The sequence below is a fragment of the Echinops telfairi genome, unplaced genomic scaffold (assembly GCF_000313985.2).
Source record: "Echinops telfairi isolate 266 unplaced genomic scaffold, ASM31398v2 ScPeMD7_7463;HRSCAF=8501, whole genome shotgun sequence".
Lineage (NCBI taxonomy): Eukaryota > Metazoa > Chordata > Mammalia > Afrosoricida > Tenrecidae > Echinops > Echinops telfairi.
The window spans coordinates 2,316,854-2,335,804 of NW_022111363.1; the positions used below are offsets into that span (position 1 = coordinate 2,316,854).

The 18,951-nt window shown below is 61.6% G+C and overlaps 1 protein-coding gene across 5 annotated transcripts in view; it reads left to right on the top strand.

Moving 5' to 3' along the window:
• Positions 1-1,756: 1,756 nt before the first annotated feature.
• The window catches only part of BCL9L (BCL9 like), a 25,835-nt gene continuing 8,640 nt past the window's right edge, over positions 1,757-18,951 (top strand). Inside the window, exons 1-5 of one of the 5 annotated variants that reach the window (XM_045283592.1) lie at positions 1,757-2,474; positions 2,617-2,773; positions 9,167-9,228; positions 16,934-17,033; positions 18,247-18,632. In XM_045283592.1, the coding sequence (XP_045139527.1) occupies positions 17,008-17,033; positions 18,247-18,632 (412 nt within the window). In that variant the 5' untranslated portion in view covers positions 1,757-2,474; positions 2,617-2,773; positions 9,167-9,228; positions 16,934-17,007. The other 4 variants (XM_004712777.3, XM_045283591.1, XM_045283593.1 and 1 more) reach the window with 4 other exon arrangements.

The window sequence follows — 18,951 nt, forward strand, 5'->3', positions numbered from 1 at the left end:
GTGCAGGGTGCGTGTCACAGGGAGTGGTTGGCAGGCACTTCACAGATGTTGGTTGATTTTTTGACCCACTCTTCAAGCCATGAGCATGTGACAAATACTGTAGAGGAAAATGCGCTGTAAATTGTGATGTGCTCGCCAAGTATAAAGAGCCCTGGTGCTCTCTTCTTTTGGGGTTTGTTTCCCCCACCCCAGGTCAAACTCTCGCTGCCACGGGTCGATCGAGCGATGATTTCAACTCATAGCCACTCATTATGGGAGTTGAAAGTCTTGTCTTTTTCCCAAGGAGTGGTTAGTGGTTTTGAACTGCTGACCTTGCAGTTAGAAGCCAACACATACCCACTATGCCACCAGGGGACCCGTGCAGTGCCCAGCTGCTGGGCATCACCATCCATCCATCACGCCCGCAGTGACTGAAGCGCTACTGTGGTATCTAGAGACAAAGCCCTGGGGATCTCTCGAGAGACCAGACACCTATAGGAGAAAGAAGGGGAAACATCCTGAAGTCCTTGGTTGGGTGGTATGGATGCTATGTGGTCAGGCAGACGAGAAGGAGGAGGTCAGGGAGGGTCTGCAGGGAGAGGGCAGAAGACCTGCATGGTGGGGCAAATAAGGCCCTGCCTTGGAAGCAAAGTTCATCACTTGTTGGTAGGAACTGTTTCACACCTTGGTAGGAACTGTTGGCATCCCATTTTGGGTGCGTGGGGGCAGTGAGGTACAGAGAAAGCCCTTATCCATGGACTACTCAACACTGTTGTTCCTGAGTCTGTGCCAACTCACACTGACCCTCCCTCGTGTTTCCGAGATGGTGGAGCTGTCTCAGCTTTCTCCTGCAGAGTGGCTGGTGGCTTTGAACCACCCACCATGGGGCTAGCAGCCCAGTGCTTACCTGACAGGGCCACCAGGACTCCTTGTGCAGGGAATCGAGTTGATGGACTGCTGTTGACCCTGGCTAGGGTGCCAGGGGTGGTTGTGAGGCACCCTCACTTTTGTCCCCACTCGACTGGGGAGACCCTGTGGGCAACAGAAGGAAACATCGCCTGTGGGACCCTCACCATGAATTCCTAGCCCGCCACCGCAGCCCTAGCCCCTGTGTTGGGGGCCTTCCTCTTCCACACTGCCCTTGTACTTTCCCAAGCACAGTGTCCATTTCCAGGGCCTGGTCTCTTCTGACAGCATGTCCAGAGTACCTGAGATGAAATCTCCTCATCCTTCTCCTAATCCAGGGCCTCACTAAAAGTAACAAGCAAACACAAACCTCACTGCCGTCGAGTTATTCCGACGCACAGGGACCCTGTCGGACAGGGTAAAATTGATCCTGCGGGTTTCTGAGACTGCAACGCTATGGCAGTAGAAAACCTCGTCTTTCCCCTGAAATCCAGGGATGAGGAGACCCTCATTCTACTCCTGGGCTTTCCTCTTTCTAACTGTGCAGGTTGAGTAAGTTGTTTTCCAAATACTCCTCCCACCCCTGGAATCTACCCTCCTCCAGGAGCGTGTGTGTGTGTGTGTGTGTGTGTGTGTGAACTGCTTGAGAACAGGAGAAGACAAAGGTTTGGCTTCCACAAACGTGTTGTTTGCATCCACTTAGTGTTGCTGAGGATGGAGCCTTCCTGAAGGACCTCACCGTCTGGTAGGAGGGGCAGATGATAAAGAGACGCTTAGTGCATAATGGACGTGGGTGGGTGGGGTACTCGAGAAGAAGGGGGGACCCGGTGCTTGGTGCTGTGTGTGTGTGTGTAGTGAGATCCAGTTAACTTCCTGTATCCCCAATCAGTGCAGGCAGGAGGGGAGATCTGTCAACTCTCTCCCCTGCCTGGGGTGTATGTAGTTGGTGCGCCCTGCACCCCCAACCTTCGGCAAGGAGGAAGCGAAAAGGGCCGAGAAAGGTAGAAGCCCTCTCCCCACCTCGGGGCCAACCAGCCTCCCGCTAGCCGGCCGGCGCCTTACCGAGTCAGACCACTGGGAGGCTGGGGGAGCCGGGTTGGGCGAGGAGGCGAGCGAGATGGGGGAGCTCTTATTTTGACAGGGGCCTCTCCGGGCTCTGGTATGAAGGCAGAAGGAGGCAGCCAGAGCGCCCCGATGCTTATTCAGACTGGGGAGAGGAGCCAAGCGGAGCGACCAGCGAGGCTCCGGCAGCGCGGGGGAGCTCGGGGAGGCGGCGGCGCACGGCGGAGCCAGGGGCCGGACATGCCCCAGACCCGGGGCCGCTGCACCACCGCCGCCGCCCGCAGCCAGCCGGCCGGACGCCCGCACGCCTGGGGCCCCTGGCGCCGAGCCGCCCGGGGGCTGCGACCCCGACCCTCGACGTCCGACCAACAATAAGCGCCCAGACAGCTAGCTCCCTCCCAGCCCTGTGCCCGCCGTTCCCGCGGGCCGCGGAGAAAGTGAAAGGAGGAGGCGAAGGAAGGACGGAGAGGAAGAAGGAAGGAAGGAAGGAAGGGAGGAGGAGCCGGAGCCGGAGCCGCTGCCGTGAGGTTCAGGGCCGAGACCCCAGCCCCGAGCCCTGGGCCAGCCGGGTGTGCGCGCTCTCCCGCTGCTGCCCCGCGCCCACGATCATGCTTGGCGGTGGGGAGGCAGCCACCCAGGCACCCAGCGACCCCCGGATACCCTCTCCAGGGCCCAGCTGGCATTAAGATCAAAGCGTCCAGGATCCAAAAAATCACCGCCTGCCCGCCCCAACTGGCGAGCTGGAGGACCCCAACCCAGCCAGCGACCCTGACCTGGTCATGGCGTCTAGCTCCGGCCTGGCGTGAGGACCCCAGACCCGCGAGAGGTGAGGGGTGGACTGGGGGCGTGGGTGAAAACCATGCCAGGCCGGCCGAGGTGCTGGGAGGGAGATTCAGTTTGAATTGGAAAGGGGGGGGAGCACAGTTTGATTGTCTCTTACCCACGGCATGCACCCCCAGGCTGTTAGAGGGTGGAGGAAGACCCCAGGGCCAGTGAAGGGTACTTTTAGGCCCACGATCTGGTTGGCAGCCCCAGGACACCGGGAGGAGGGCCTTTGGGCAACCAGGGGGACCCTGCCACCCCAGCGCAGAGAACAAGGCCGGCCTCGGGCCAGCTGGAGCTGCGAACTCTGCCCTGGGGGCTTCTGGGAGATGTAGTCCCTTTCCCAGGCTCAACAGCCCCTTGGGTCTCAGCACCCCAGGACTTCTCACCTGGCTGATAGAAGCCTCCAGAGGGAAGTGGGTTAGGATTGAAGAGGTCTGGTGTGTGGGTGGGTGTGGGTGTGGGGGGTCACCCTCTGCCCCCAGGCACTGCCTGCGGCCCATGGCCATGACTGGAGGAGTCCCCCTACCAGGGATTCTTAGAGGTGTGGGCATGGCTGGGGGTGGGGCCAGACTGGCAGGCCCTTCGAGGTGGCCCTGCACTGCTAAGGGGAGGTGGCCCCTTGCCTTGCTGTGCAGGGGTCCCTGGGAGAGGAATTTCCCCAGGGAAGAGAAGTGTAGCTGACGTTTCCTGCCCACGGCTTCTCCTGAGGCTGCTGGTGTCCACCTTCAGGTCTGCCCTCCTTGACGTCCTCCTGGGCATGGAGGAGCAGTGCCCCCCCACCTGACCCCCCACCCCTCACCCCAGTCTGGGAGTCTGGAGGGTGTCTCTGGAGCAAGGAAGCCAGGATCAGCTTCTGTCTGTCTGTCCAGCTTCCTTCCTTCCGGGTTTTTCTGGTACCCCCTCCTCCTGTCTGTCTGTCTGCTGCTTGAGGTGTGTGTGTGTGTGTGTGTGTGTGTGTGTGTGTGTGTCTGTCTGTCTGTCTGTCGGTGGTGGCTAGGGTGATGGTAGTGGTGGTGGGAAGGGGCTTCCACAATCGCTGTGGGAGAGAGGTGAGCTGAGGCATGCCACCAGCCCCCCTCCAGCTGGCCCCCTCCATGGGTGACTAGGGAAGCTTGGCTCTGCACTGTATCTGCCATGACCCCACTGATGCCTCCAAATGAGACCTCCATGCCCGCCATAGTCTCCCCCTCTTTTCAGACTCTCCAGGGGGCAGGCACTTATTCAAGGAAGAGGCTGCTGCCCACCCTCCTGGGTCCCTCCAGCAGCACAGGCTTAGCTGCCTGGTCTGGCTCGACCCTGATTTCATGGCCCTGGGGGGAAGAGTATACTCTGGGCCTCTCTTCCTGGTGTCAGCTCTGAGGTCCCTGCCAGGGGTGGCGAGGGCTGAGAGACTGAATGGAGCCTCAGGGTGGGGTGTGTGTGGGTGAGGAAGATGGAGAGCAGGGAGGGAAACAGAGTCTGGTGCCAGCGGGGAAGCTCAGTCTCCCCAGGTGATCTGCTCCTGGGCCTTGGGAGGACCCAGCCTGGAGGGCCCGCCCTCTGCCCACCTCCCCCTGGGGTTCTCTTCTGCTTACCTGTGTTGCCTTAGTGGGGGTGGGGCAGGGGTTAACCTTAGGAAGAGTGCTGGTGACAAGTGAGACATCTATGTTTTGGGATCCAGAACTGCTCCTGTACTGGGTCTGTTGCGGCCCCATGCTTAGACACTGAGGCTGATTATGGGAACCAGGTGAGGAGTGGGGGAGGAGATTGGAGAGAGGTCAGTGGTCCCTGGAAATCAGGGGCTGGCACAGTGCTAGTGACTTGGCACCTAGTGGTCATGCTTCCTTGGGCATCCCTGACTCTGTTTGGCTAGTTCCTACCTCTCACCTCTTGATCCCTAGGTTACGCCCCCTGGGCTGGGGGCTCAACTTCCTTGACTGGGCAAGGCAGTAGATTCTGGGCAGAAGCCTAGCGGGTAGGAGTGTCAACTCAGCAAGGGCTGGAATGCTTGGCACCTGCTTTAGATTAAAGGGCGTGCTGTGCAGAGGGGGGATGTCTGCTGGAGGCTGGTGGTGGCTGGTTGGAGCTCTGGGAGCGGGTGGGAGGGAAGGCCAGGGTCACAGGCTGCAGTCGGCACCCAGCTCAGCAGCCTGTTCTCCAGGGAATCTGGAGGAGGAGCTAGGGCGCCCCCCCCCCCCCTCCACCACACACATATTGCCTGTGCTGCTGCAGGCTGGAGTCCTGTAGCAGCGCCCCAGGGCAGCTCCCAGGAGCTGAGTGCTGAGTGCACAGTCTGCCCAGGGTTGAAAGGACACCTGCAAGGAAGTGGCGGGCACTTGGCAGTTCTCAGGACCCTTCCCCTCCTCACCTGGAGTTCCCTGGTGGTGGGTGGCAAGGTACCCAGGCACCCAGGAGTGACAGGGAATTGGCATTTTTCCTTTCCTGGGTCAGGAGCTCTGGACACTGCCCAGGTACTGACCCAGAGGGAGGGGGCCGCAGGGGGTGGCACCGTGGGAAAGCGGGCAGCCGTGGGAGCCAAGCGGGTAGAGGCTGGGTGCCGCAGGCAGGGAGCCTCTGCCAGGCCCACCTTCGTTGGGGTGGGGCTGGCTGCTCCAGGGACTGGCCCAACCTGTTGGTGCCTGGCTGCTCCAGCTTGGCATCTGAGCCCTGCCTGCCAGCCCTGACAGCTGTCCCCCCCTAGCTGCACTGCAGGGACTCCCCCCAGGGGCCTGGGGACAGGAGGTGCCGAGTGGCCTTGATGGAATGGGAGGCGGGGGCTGGGGACAGGCATTGAAGGCTCCTGCCAGGGCTGGAGACCATCCTGAAGGGGCTAGAGTCCCACCTGTCCCCCACCCTCTAGCCACCTGGGCCAGGTAGGGGGCTAGATGCTGAGGGCCTGGAGGAGGGCGCCTGTCACTCCAATGGGCAACCTTGGAGGCAGCCTGGAGTTACATCCAGCCTGGAATTTCCTCTGCCCGGGTGCCAGGCCTGGCCTGGCCTCCAGAGCCCCACCCCCAGCCTGGCCTGACCTCCCCTCCTTCAGAGAGCCCTGCCAACTTTCCCTGGAGGTTGGGGGAGGGGCAGTAAGGGCATTCTGGCTGCCAAGGGAGGGGTGACTTCCTGGGTGTGGAGCATGCTATACTGCCTCGGTCTCCCCCATGGTATTTCCCCTCATCATGCCCTGTGTGTGGACACTGCTGGGTTTCATGGAAGACCCTGACCCCTGCTGTTGTCCCCCCTCCCTCTGACCCCTTCCCGGGTGGCTTGCCTGCAGATCTGCCAGCTGGGGGGAGGGGAAGGGGATGGTGAGCCAGGGGGCCACTCTGCCGGGAGAGGGCGGTGCACTGTCCAGAGAGAGCTGAGGACAGGGGCCACAGGCAGGCTGGAGGAAGACTTCCCTTGCCTACTCACTTTGCGTGTGTCAGTGCTAAAGCCTCCTTTGTCCGTCCGTCCGTCCGTCCTCCCACTGTCCCAGCGCTCCCTAGCTGCCATTGGGCCTGCGGCCCTCCTCACCTTGGCCCTCCTGCCTGAGGGAGGAGGGAGGATTGGGACTCCCACTGCCCCAGCCCTTGACTCCTCCCGGAGCTGCGCTCTCACCACACCCCTCCCTCTTCACCCCCACCCTCCACTGGAATGGCCCTGAATCCAGCCTCTCCGGCATTTCGAAACCAGGATTGTTTTGAAATCCAGGAGCCCTTCTCCCCCTGCCCCCTCCCCCACAGGGGCTGCCTGCGCCGTCCTGTCCGCTCATCCCACTTCATGCTGGGCATCGCGGGGCTAGGGCTGCGAGGCTGTGTTCCAGCTAGCACCTGGCTGCGCGGGTGTGTGTGTCCGTATCCCAGTGTGGTGGTGTGTCTTCTGTCAGCAGTTCTGTGTGGCTGACCGGATGTCGGGTGTGCTTCCTCAGTGCTCCTGGGCTGTCACTGTGAATCTGGGAGCTTCTGCGGGTCCTTGGAGAATGTTGTTTGAATGTCTGTGTGTCTTTGGGAGTTCTCTCTGTCTCTCAGGTGCCCTCTTTGGGGGGGGGGGTAGGGGGCTCTGAGAAGCATGTGTGCCTGGGGGCGTGTCCCTTGGATGTGTGAGTCTGTGTGTGCAGGGCACACACACTTATGGCTGCTGTTCCCCCCTTCTCCTCCTCTCTGAACATGTCGGGGTGTGTAGTCACAGGTCCCCCTCATTTCCCTGGGACATGGAGTCCTCTGCCCTTTGATGGAGAGGCTTCCTGGAGTGGGGCCAGCGCCAGCAGTTCCCTGGTCCTTGGAGAGTGGTGAAGAGGGGACACTTTTGGGAAAAGGCTCTCAGGGCTGGGCTCTCACTTGCCCCTCACGGCCAGCCTCTGGACCCGAGGGCGACCCCACACCAGCCCACTCTCTCGTGTTGATATGTGGATGGCAGTTATAGGGGGTGGGTTCCCATGCGTTAAAGCAGTGTTCCCCAAAGTGGGCGATACCCCCTCTTTGGGGGTGGCGCTGGAACGACGCAGGGGGCCTGCAAAAGCAGGTACCTAGACTTGTTCCTGGGTTATGGGCTAGGGGACCCATGGCTTTCATTGCCCGGGGCGCCGAGTGCTTTTTAATTCCCTTCTGGAAAGGGGGCTGTGAGCTGGATAAGTTTGAGAACCTGTGATCTGAAGGAAAGTCCCGGGGGAAGAGTTAAACACCCCCCTCCCCTCCTGGGGTCACTTGCTTGACTGGTGGACACAGCGTCAGACCTGGCAGTGCAGGGGCAAGTTCAAGGGTTACAGAAGTGGACTGCTTCATCAAAGGACCAGCAGAAAAGCAAGGCAAGGCCCTCTAGCCCAAGCCAAGGCAGAGTTGCTGGACCTGGACCCCTGAGGGGTGGAGGCCACTCGAGGAATGAGAAGTGTTTGGGGCGGGGCCAGCGACCTCGGAAGCCCTGAGTATTGCTCAGATCCTGAGCAATCCTTCTCGTTAAATGTCATCCGCTCCTGCTGCAGTTCAGACAGGGTTCTGAGAGGAGAGGCTGGCATTGGGGGCTTTTCATTTTCCCCTCTCCTCCCTCTCTTCCCCAAAGCCAGGGCGTTGATGGCAGAGGTCTGTGGGCAAGGGAGCGAGCCCCAGACCCCCTGCTGGCTCACAGTGACTCAGTTTCTCCTCCTGGGATCTCAGGCTGTAATTGGGGAGGCGATCCAGAGGGAGGAAGCGGAGGGTTTGGGTCCGGGCTGTTTGTATAAGGGCAGGGCTCATGGTGCCTGCATTGGGAGGTGGGCATTGGGGGTAAAAGTGCCTGACCCTCCTATTCCATGGCCTCTGGTCCCAGCACCCAGAGAGGAGGAGGGAGGGGTCAAGGCGCCACAGGCCGCTTGTACAGTGCTCGGTGACCCAGCATGGGGAGGACCTGGGCCAGGAATTTTTAGTTGTTTCTCAATCTCTATCTCTGAGACACGCACACACACGTCACTGCAGACACCTTCGGTAGATGAGGCCAGAGGAGTCACCCAGGTGGGGGTGGGGCTGGGTGGGGCCTGGCTGGCCCGTGTGGAACCAGCCTGTTTGCCCTGGCAGCTGCCCTGTGCTGACTCCCCAGAACTGGCCCTTGAGCCCAGCTGGAGGCCCTCTCCACCACCACCCATCTTGGGTCTAGGCGCAGAACAGATAGGCTGGAGAGGGTTAAGTCTGGTTGGCAGAGAACCCCCCCCCCCAACTCCCAACCCCAGTGCAGTGAGAGGGAGGGGTGGTTAGCAGCTTGCTCTAGTTGGCTTCTCTCCCAGAATGCTTCGGAAAAGAACTCCCCTTTGACCCCCAGTACAAACTGAGCCCAGCCACCAGCCTCCCTCCCTCCCGCCGGCCTGTGGGAGCTGCACCCAGCGCCCTCCTTCCTAATTGGTAAGCCCTATTCTCACCCTAGGCTCTCCCCAGCAGGCCACGACCAGGGAGAACTGCATCTTCAAGGGACACGGGGTGTAGCCAGGCGGGAAGACCACGCTGGGGCATAGGACACACCGCTCTCCTTTCCCCTGGGGATGGAAGCTGGGGTCCTCCACCATCCCCATCCATTGCCCCCACCCCCCACCCGAAGTCCTCAGGCCAGGCCCTGAGTTGTCCCGCCCCACCCCCCTTTCTTCCTGCGGGCCTAAGCTCCAAACCAAGGCAGCAGGCCTGCAGTGTCTCCCGACCGACCGGCTTGCAGGACAGGGAGGGGAGCCTTGCGGCGGGGCAGCTGGGTCGGGCCTGGCTCCCAGCCAATCCACAGAAGTCTTGGGTGGAGGGGGTGGTGGTGGTCAGAGTAGCTGAGAGACTTCCTGGAGAGGTTGGCTGTGTATACGTGTGTACACGTTTATGTGGTCTGTGGGGTGGGGGTGGGGCTGGGGTCAGGGGAGGAAACCGGGCAGAGACGGCTGGGGGCAGGGGAGGCGGGTGGAGGGATTTTAGTAGCTGTGATCATTTCTCCACAGGGAGCCCCCATCCCAGACCACACCCTTGGGCCTGAGCCTGGCGTGCAGCACAGATCCCGGAGGTGAGAGGTCCCTGCTGTGTGTCCTCCTGGCGGCTGCTGCTGCCTTGCCCTGGCTTAGCCTCTTGCTTGCCTTTTTGTCTTTTGGGCCTTTGCCTCTCGACCCCCACTTCCTTCTCCCACGCCCTCCCCACCCCCCAACCTGGGCAAGTAGCCCTACATCCCCTAGGGAGAGAGGGCAGGGAGGGTACAGCAATGGGGACAGCCAGCCCTGGGAAGCTCTGACCTGGTCACCCCAGGAGGACTAGCCACTGTTTCCTGATCACGCAAGTACTTGCCGCAAACTGAGCCAAAGCCAGGGTGGCCACCTACCAGTGGTCATACTGTGGTGTTTGCCTGGCCCCTCACACACCACACAAGCGCTCACAGTCTCTCTCCCTCCTCCTCCTCCTCCCTTCCCTCCCTCCTTACTTAGCAACAACTCCCTGAATTCATAACAAACACTCTTGTGGGCTCCTGGTCTGACAGGGAAGGCTGGGGACTGGGAGGAGCCCTCCTCCTGGACAGGCCTCAGGAGGGAGGGCCTTCTAATGGAGCTTACTAATCCACCGCTCCCCCTCAGGGACAGGAACCAATTGGCCCAACTTCCAGCTCAGGCAATGAAGGAAGTGGGGACAGTGACAGGTGTGGTTGGGCAGGGGGCAGGGCTTGGACTCCACCCCTCTCTGAGAAGTCCACTTGACCTTTGACCCCCCTACCTGGGGGAGTGGGCGGGACATCAGAAACCTCTCTAGCTTATTGGCAACTCTCAGCAGGGGGCCCTGTGCTGTTGTCATGGTGACCCATCTGCTCCCTCCCCTGACTCCCTTGGGGACCAGGATGGGCAAGGAGGTAACGGATTGGGATGGGTGGGTGGGGCTGGCGGAGGCCCAAGAACTTTGCCCAGGGAGGTCCCACCAGGCACCTGTGTTGACAGGGTGGGGCGGCTTGTCCTTAGATCTTTCTCACAGGGCCTGGTCCTTCTCGAGCAAGGCGGGAGCAGGGGTAGAATGAGCAAATCAAGCATGGCCAGCGGGGGCCCCCCACCCCATAGCACAGAGGAAGCACCCCATGGCATTGTGAAATGGTTAAAAACCCAAATGTTTGCGTGCCCAGGTCCGAATCTTGGGTCTCCTAAGCGTGGCCTGTTTGTTCGAGGCCAGTTAGTGGGCCTCAGCGTTCTTATCTGTGAAGTGGGGGACGTGCAGTTCTCGAGGGGTGAATCAAACAATGATGTGAAGCTCTTCAGCCTGCCGGCCTGTCGGAGTAAAGCCGTCAGGATTAGTCCCAGCTAGTCCCAGCAATGGCTCTCCACCGGGGACGCAGCAGCCGGGGACGGGAGGAGAGGTGTGTGTGTGTGTGTGTGTGTGTGTGTGTGTGTGTGGTCTGGGAAGAGGCCGCCTTTCCAAGGCTCCAGATGGTCCAGTCTCATAACCCTTTGGATCTACCTGCTTGCTGCCTCGGTGTCCCCACTGTTGGTGCTGACTCACATCTGGTTGCAGGTTTGCCAACAGCCACAGGCCTGCCTCCCTTATATCCGACCCCCCTCCCCTGGCTGCTGGCTCACCCCAGCCTTCAGCACCCCTCCCACCTCTCATCCCTGGTGCTCTGTTTCTTCACTAGGTTTAACAAGACATTCTGTCCTTACATGGCCACCTATACTCCCTGCTGGCCCAGGGGTCAGACCCTTCCTCAGGGCCTGGGGTCCCTGGCATGCCATGTCTCCCACCCAGGCCCCTTCCCTGAGTGAGGAGGGATAGTGGCCAGGCCTGTGGTGTCTTTAGAAGGCAGGTGGGGACTCTGGTACCTAGTAGTCACAGCTGGACAGGGAGGGGGCTGGGTCATCCAGCACTCACGGTGTCCAGAGGACATCCCAGAACTCTTTCCTGGCCTGCAGTGAGTATGTGTGGGCAGGGCTGGGAACAGTCCGGTCTTACCCAGAGTGCCGGGGGCAGCACGCTGAGTGAAGGCTAGGTGAGAGCTCGGATGAGAGTAAGGTTGTAGGAGAGATGATAGAGTTTGGGGAACTTCTGGGGGAGGAGCCCAAGAGTAGCCCGCAGTGATGGGTGCCCATAATAAGGCAGGTGGTTGGGGCCTTGTGGAGAGTCACTGCCTGAGTGTGTGGAGTGAGTTGGTTACGAGGTGGAAAACGAGGGTTCTGGGTGTCTGAACGCCCCTGGGCTTGTCTAGCAGATGCCCTGTCTGGCTTGGCACCAGGAGGGAAAGGCCAGAGCCCCTGGGGCCAGCAGGACTGGACTCTGAGGTCTCCAGTCCACCCGAGAGTCACATGGGCTGGCCTCAGTGCCGGGCTGGCCGGGCTGCCTGTGTCCGCCCCGGGCCTGTTCCTCGGGTAGGCAGGGGCTATTTTTGGGACCGGGCTGGGGCTCTGGCGCTGGTTTCAGATGTTCCAATGTGTACAGGAGAAAATGGGAACAGATGGCTGGAGGGTTCTGATCAGCGGGTCCTGCTGGGAACAGGTTATTTTTAGGGCCCCGTTAACCCTTTGGGGGCTGTGGAGCCAAAGGAATAAGTCTTCTCTTGTTGGGAGCAGACCAGGCCGTCTTCTTGGACCCATACTTTCCAGCACTTCATGCTCCAGTGCTTTACCCTTCTGCTCAGACCCTCCTCCGCCCTGTCCAGAGCCATGGTCAGCAGTAGGCTCAAGTTTCCCTTCCTGCCAGTCCCAAGACTGCAGAGTGACTGCTACCAATGGGGTCAGGTAGGGCAGGGGTGTGTGGGTCCCCTTCCCTTGCCTCCAGAGTCTGGGGGAGCCATGTGGGCAAGAGTGTGAGCCTAGACATCCTAGGGGAGAGCCTGCTGGCATGTTGGGAAAGCCAAATCTTTTCATTTGGTACTACTGCTAGGAAGCCTTGGGCCCGCTGACTTGGGCAGCGCTGACCTTTACCAAATACTCTGTGTTGGGGTGCCACACCAGGAGGTGCTGAGGGGAGCATCGGGGCCAGAAGTGGTTTTTTGAGGGTTGGAACATGTCTCAGGCGTTCTCTCAGCTATTTTCTTGATGGCTACAATGACTCTTCATTGTGCCGATAGGGAAACTGAGGCTTAGAAGGAGCTTCCACTGCTCGGAAGGGGCAGGCTGTGTTGGCACTCTGCCTGCAGACCCTGTTAGCATTCCACCACACCACCCTGCCCGCCACTACTCTTCCTGTCCCCAGAGGGTGAGGCTGCTGGCACCGGATCCCCTAGAGGAGCAGGCATTATGGGAAGGAGGCTGGGGGCACGACCCTGCCTGCCTGTCACTGCTGTCACAGTCCCCTAAGCCTTTCTTGCCGGAGGGTGCCAGGACTGACACCGGAAACCCCATTTGGCCTTCCTGCCCTCTTCCCTGCAGGAGGGTCACAGGCATACATCCTGTCTGGTCCCCTCGCCCCCCCCCCAACCCTCCCCCCTGCCCACATGCCCCGCTTCCTGTACGGTGAGGGCAGTCTGAATGTCAACGTGGGCAGGGTGAGGGCCCTCTAGGCGCTGCAGTTGCCAGGCAGGCGAGGGAGGGGCTGGGAGGATGGCTCTGCCGCTGGCAGTACCTGGGGGAGAGCCCAGCCCAGCCCAGCCAGGCAGGCATGGGGTGAGGTCCCGCCCCACTGTGCACTGGCTGTGCCAGCAGTCTGCCCACACTCCACTCCTCCCACAATGGCCCCATTGTTCCCAGCAGCCAGGCAGTTTGGAGGAGGTTCCTTGGTCACCCTTGCCCCCCAAAACAGGGGCCAGATTAACCCCTTGGAGGCCAGAGGCCAGGTGAAGCCCCCAGGGAGCTCCTCATGTCCATGCCTCCTTCTGGAACTCCAGGCTTGGGAAGTCACCTCTGCCCACGTGTTCCCAACAAGGCACCTCCTGAGGCTGGGGTCTCCCACAGGCAGGGCAGCGCCACGGCCCTCTCTCACCCCCGCCCGGGGCCCTCCCCCCGTTGCAGGTGCTGGGGGCAGGAAGTGCCAGTGGGGTGGCAGGGTGGAGACCAGATATATTTGGGCCGTGGGGCTAATTCCAGCCACTACCGCCTGCCCTACTGGCTCCCGGCAAGCTAGGGAGCATGCTAGCTCCTTTCCTTCCTGTGAAATCAGAGCTGGGCTGGGCCTAGCTCCGGATTTCGGTGGATTTAAAGCGGCAGCGTCATCCCTGCCGGCCTTACTTCCCCTCCCCTCCCCAGGTGGGGTCTGGGGCAGGGAGGGAACTGCGGGGCTTCTTGCTCCTCCCTTGCCCTGGGCTGACCCTTGGCCCTTGGTCCTTGTCTCTGCTGGGGTACCAGGCCTGGCACTCCTCTCTCCCAGAGCTCTGGGTGGGTGGGGTGGGCGGGGGTAGGCCGTGGTTTCCTGTGCTGGCTGTTTGTGCCTGGCCCAGAGTGCCCGCTGCCGGCCTGGGCTTCCTGCCCTGTCTTGTTTCCTTGTGCCCCCAACTACTCCTCCCTCCTCTGGTGGGAAGGAGCAGCCAGGGCCTGGGCGGCAGCCTTTGGGGGCACCCCACTGCCAGGGCAAGACTGCTTCTCCTGGAGGCTGGGCTCCGTGGCTACTAGCTAGGAGAGCCAAGCGCAGGGAGGTAGGCTCCAGAGGGCAGAGCCTCCAGAAGCACCCTGGTCACAGAGCTCAGTCTGGAGAGGTGTGGGCCAGGAGTTTCCATGGCCCTCCCTGCTGCCTGATGTTACCCTCAGACTGCAGGGTGGGGGTGGGGGCTGGAAACTCCCAGCCCCCAATGGCTGATTTGCATAGTGCCTTTGGGGAGAGCTGGTAGGAACCTGAACGCGGGAAGTCCCCACAGAGGGTCCCAGCGCAATACCTTTGGTTCTTGCACAGGTTTCCCATCAGGCTATGGGTCCCTGACCTCCCTCCTGATGAGTCCCCACCTCAGGAAGAGGAAGTGACCTGGGTGTTAGCGAGAGAGAAACTCTTAGGGACCAAGGAGGCCCGACACCCAAGAGACAAGGGATGTGGGACCACTGCTGCCATCATGGTGTCCCCCCCCCCCCCATGCCACCGGGGACCCTTAGCAGCGGGCTTCCTCCTCTAGAGGTGTCTGCCCACCACAGGTGGCAGCCGGCACCTTTCAGAGCTTTTCTGCACTGCTTCTCTGGCAGCACAAAGCTGTTGGACCGCCCACCCTACCTGGGGCAGCTAGGTGCTGTTAAGCCACTAGGCGCTGAAGCCTTCCCTGTCTCCCTCCCATCCAGGGCTGGGTCAGGCCCACCTTAACCCTTAGGCTGCTGCCCCCTCCCTCAGACACACCAGTGTGGGTTGCCCTGGGGCTTATTCCTGCACCTGGCAAGCCCACTTGTGTCCAAGTAGACTGTGCTCCACAGGTGGTTGGTGGCCAGGCTGTTCTTCCAAGGTGCCTCTGGGTGGATTTGAACCGTCCATCTTGTTACTAGTAGCCCAGTGCCTTAGTTATTTGCATCCTCTGGGGGACCCCACCCTCACCCCCACTTTCACACCCAGGGCTCTTTTACACTCCAGCTCTTTGTCTCAGCTTCACTCCCAGGACTCAGTTCTCTTGGGTCTGCTCCTGGTCTGTCATTCACTCAGGTGGCTCCCACCTGCGCCCTGTTTTGAGCGCATGTGAGTGTTGCTGTCCCCCAGCCCCCCCAAAAAAGGGCGGGCAGTACTGTTTTGAATGGTCAGCCCCTTTCCTTTCCTGTCTCAGAGGCTCCTGGCTTGGCCCTGGTTTCAAACTGCCCCACCAGGAATCAGCTCTCCAGCCTCCCTCCCACCTCCTCTGGGCCCTGGAGTGTGCATAGGAGGAGGGGTCTCAGTGGGCCGGCTTCTGGAGGGGTGGGGGCGAGCAGCTAAGTCCTGACTCATCCAGGCTTGACTCAGCTTGCCCTGAGGCAGGGAAGGGGTGAGGGGGTGGGGCCCTGAGTTGACTGGGGCCAAAGGGGCAGAATTAGTGTTCTAACCCCCTACCCAAATTATTTGATTACTGGTCCCCAATTTCTGAGATTGTAAACATTGGAGGTGGTGGGTGGCCCTTGCTCCCACTTAGGCAGTGGGCCCTCTTATCTGGTGCAACTCAGCAGAGCAGTCCCAGTGCAGGCTCCCAGGAGTGCTGTAGGAAGAAAGCTCTGGGCCGAGGGTCCTGAGGGTGCTGCGCACTGGTTGGGGGAACAGGGTCAGGTCATAGCCCTGGCGGGCAACACAGTTTATGGTTTCCCCCGAGGAAGTGGAGATGCTGACGCCCCTGAGATAGTTTTGAGGATTGCCCAAGACGGTGGATGTAAAGACACTACTTTAAACGTGGAGCTGGAGACCCGTGTCGGCCACAGGCCTGCCCCTAGCCCCTAGCCCCAGCTGCCCCTTCCCTTCCACTGGGTGAGGGGAAAGGCAGGCTGCTTCCCAGCCAAGCCCTGGACTTTGAAACCATGCCCAGATGCTCCCTTCCTCCCCGGAGAACAGGAAGGCTAGGTTAGGGTTAGACCCCCCACTCAGGGACTGTGGGGTTCCCTGGGGAGCTCCCAGTTCAGTCTCCCGCAGCTCTGCTGGGAGCAGCGCTGTGTTCGTCCACTCTGGACGTGCCTGTGACCAGGACTGAGCTGCTGGTCACCCAACCCTGACTCCCTCCCCACCCCCACGTCTCCCTGGGATCTGCTAGGGGTGGGGGCCGAGCAGGGGCCTGTGGGTGAGGCGGCAGTGTTTGTGGGTGTATCTATGGCCCCATGTGTGAGTTTCTTCCACGTGCAACTTTCTATGGCTGGCTGTTGCCTAGCCTCAGTCTGTCTTTCTGTCAAATGAGCCCAGCGATCCCTCTGCTCAGTGGCAACTGTCCTGTCTGCGCGTGCACCGCCGGCTGTTTGTGTGCTTCTGCTTCGGCCACTGCTTCCTTCACCCTCCGCCGAACGCCGGGGTGCGGCGGCCCCGCGCCTCTGGGCTCCGGAGCTCCGTGCGTGTCTTTGTCTCCCGATCCACGTGTGAGCCGGGAGTGGGTGTGAGTCAGGGTTCGCGAGGAGCTGGGTGGGATTCGAGCCCCGCTCGAGCCCCTCCGGGGACTTGATCCCGTGTCTGCCGGGCTGTGCGCACTGGGGCGCGGCGCGCGGCCCCGAGAGGCTCCCTGCGGGCCGTCAGTCTCCCGCCGCTCCCTGGCTCGGTGGCTCCCTGGCTGGCTGGCGCTCTGCCGGAGGGCGCGGGGTGGGGGTGCAGGCGGGGGGAGGGGAGGCTCCTGCATTCTTGCGGTCGGGGAGGAATCCGAGCCAGCGTTACTGGTCTCCAGCAGAGCCCAGCTGCAGCCCCGGGGCCCCGCCAGGCCTCTCGCTGCCCGCCCGGGCCTGCTGGGATGGGCACGGGCTAGGCCCCGAGCTGGGGGCGGAGCGGTGTCCCCACCCCAGCCCCCTCCACGGCTGGGGTGCCCCGGGGCTGGGCGCCCTCGTGCGTGGGGCGGGGCTTGAGGGGTTCCCTACCCTGAGTGAGGGGCGTGTCTACGCGCTCGCGAGTCCCCTGGGGCCAAAGCGGACCGGAGGTCCGCCCCACGGGGGCGGGAGGGCACCTTTCCCACCTAAGCTCCTAGTGAATTCTGCCCGCGCGGTTTGGGGAAATTGCTGGAAACTGCAAGCCCCCTGAGGGTAAGGTGGGGGAGGACCAGTCTCTTGGGTTGAACCTTAGAGTAGATCGCCCTGTCCAGTCCCACCCAGCTTCAGCCCCAGTCCCAGGGCCTTCGTGTCCTCACTCCTCCCTGCCCCTGCGTACCCCCAACCCCAAGTTACACGTTTTCTCTCCGGGGCTTGTTGCTGCAGTCCGCGCTCCAGTACTACGCGTCCCTGGCTGGGCCCTGGGCGCACACGGGGCCGTAGCCCCACTGTGCGGGGCCATGAGGATCCTGGCTAACAAGACAAGGTGTGTGGGTGCCCTGGAGGTGGGTGCCCTGGAGGGCGGGCAGTGTGCGCGGAGTGTGGGTAAAGGAAGGACTGGCTGGTGGTGGAGCCCCAGCCTGGCTCCCAGGGCACGGGGTGGGGGTGGGGGGCACTCAGATGTCAGAATGGGGAGGCCCCAAGGCAGGGGCCCACCCCCATCTCCAGCGCCCAGAGGCAGAGGAGGCTACCCTCTCTGTGAGTGTCTGCCTCGAGTCCCTGCCAGGCCCTCCTTCCTTAAAAGGGTTTCAGAGGACTCCAGCCCACCCCACCCCACCCCACTTTGGGGTCTAGAGGCCCCCTCTGGCCTTAGCTTAGCCAGTGGGGTGGGGTGGGAGCTGGAGTCAGGGACAGGGGCTGCCTCCCTCCCCCTTTCTAGGAGAAGCCGGCAGACAGGGCCAGGCGTCGGCGGCAGCAGCCGGACAGCAGAGCTGAAATAAATCTGAGCTGGTGTGGAATGAGGGGGGATAAATATCCTCTCCCGTGATGTGATCTTTCCAGCGGCTATTAATAGGTCTCCGGGGAAGGGGAGGCGGCTGGGGGAGCGGGCTGGAGTTTAAAGGGCCCGCAGCCAAGGCTGCAGGAATCCTTGGCGTCAAGATGCACTCCGGTGCGCTCGGCTCGCCACTCCCCTCCCCCTCCCCCTGCGCCTCCCAGCCTGCCTGCCTGCTGCCGCCTGGCCTGGCTTGCCCCTCCGGCAGGGAACTGCCTGGAAGAGTGGGTACCACTCTGACAAGAGTCGCCCCCCACCCCACTTCCTTCGGAGAATGGGGCTGGGGCCCCTGCTGGTGTGGGGACTCAGGGGAGCGCACTGAGGTGTAGGTTAGCTTGGGGATCTTAGGAATTTGGAGACAGCAAACCCTAGAGCAGAGGATGGTCAGGTGTTAGTGGAAAGGTGGTTCTACTAGGGATGTCTGATGGACATCAGGTGGGTGGAGGGGTGTGTCCGGGAGAGGTCAAGGCCCTGGTGTCCATTCACATTGTGTGTTCTGCACGAGCATGTGTATATGTGTGTGTGCAGGCACAGGCAGCCCCGTGCACAGATGGTCCCATCTATTCTCTGTCTGAGGGGCTATGGCAGGAGGCAGGGAGTAGCCAGTGGTCATTCTCCACCATTAGGTGAGGCAGGATGGGACAGTTGAAACCAGGAATACCTGCCTGGCAAGATTAACCTTTTTCACATCTCTCCCTTCCCCCAGGTTACCCCACCCCAGGAGGAGAGAAGCTCCAGGGAGCCCGCCGCTGTCCCCCTGCGGCCACTGCCCCCCTGCCCCAGCCAAGCCAATGCACCCAGAAAACAAATTGACCAATCATGGCAAGACAGGGAATGGCGGGGCCCCATCCCAGCCCCAGAATGTGAACCAAGGCCCAAGCTGCAACCTGGGCACCAAGGGTGTGGGGGCGGGGAACCCTGGGGCCAAGGCCAACCAGATCTCACCAAGCAACTCAAGCCTGAAGACCCCCCAGGCAGGGGTGCCCCCTTTCAGCTCTCTCAAAGGCAAGGTGAAGAGGGAGCGGAGCGTGTCTGTGGACTCCAGCGAGCAGCGTGAGGCTGGGACCCCATCCCTGGAAGCAGAGGCCAAAGGTACCCTATTTCCTGACCCCTTCTAGAGGCCCAGAGGTTGGCCTTGGCCCCCTGGCTTCACCCCCAGCCCCTCTGTTGCCAGAGGCATGTGATGTTATCACACTGGCCTCTCGGGATGGGGTAGACTCCTGGGCCTTAGGGGCCACCCATGGAGGGGCCACCCAAGGTGGGGCTTCCAACAAAGGGATTTCTGGTCTCTTGCCCACCTGAGCCCCCACCCCCAGGGGACTGGGACCAGAGTGCTACTGGGGTGGGGAGCAGACCCGCACACCTCCCAGGAGCCTCAGGTCTCCTGGGCTGGCAGGAGCCACTTGGGAGC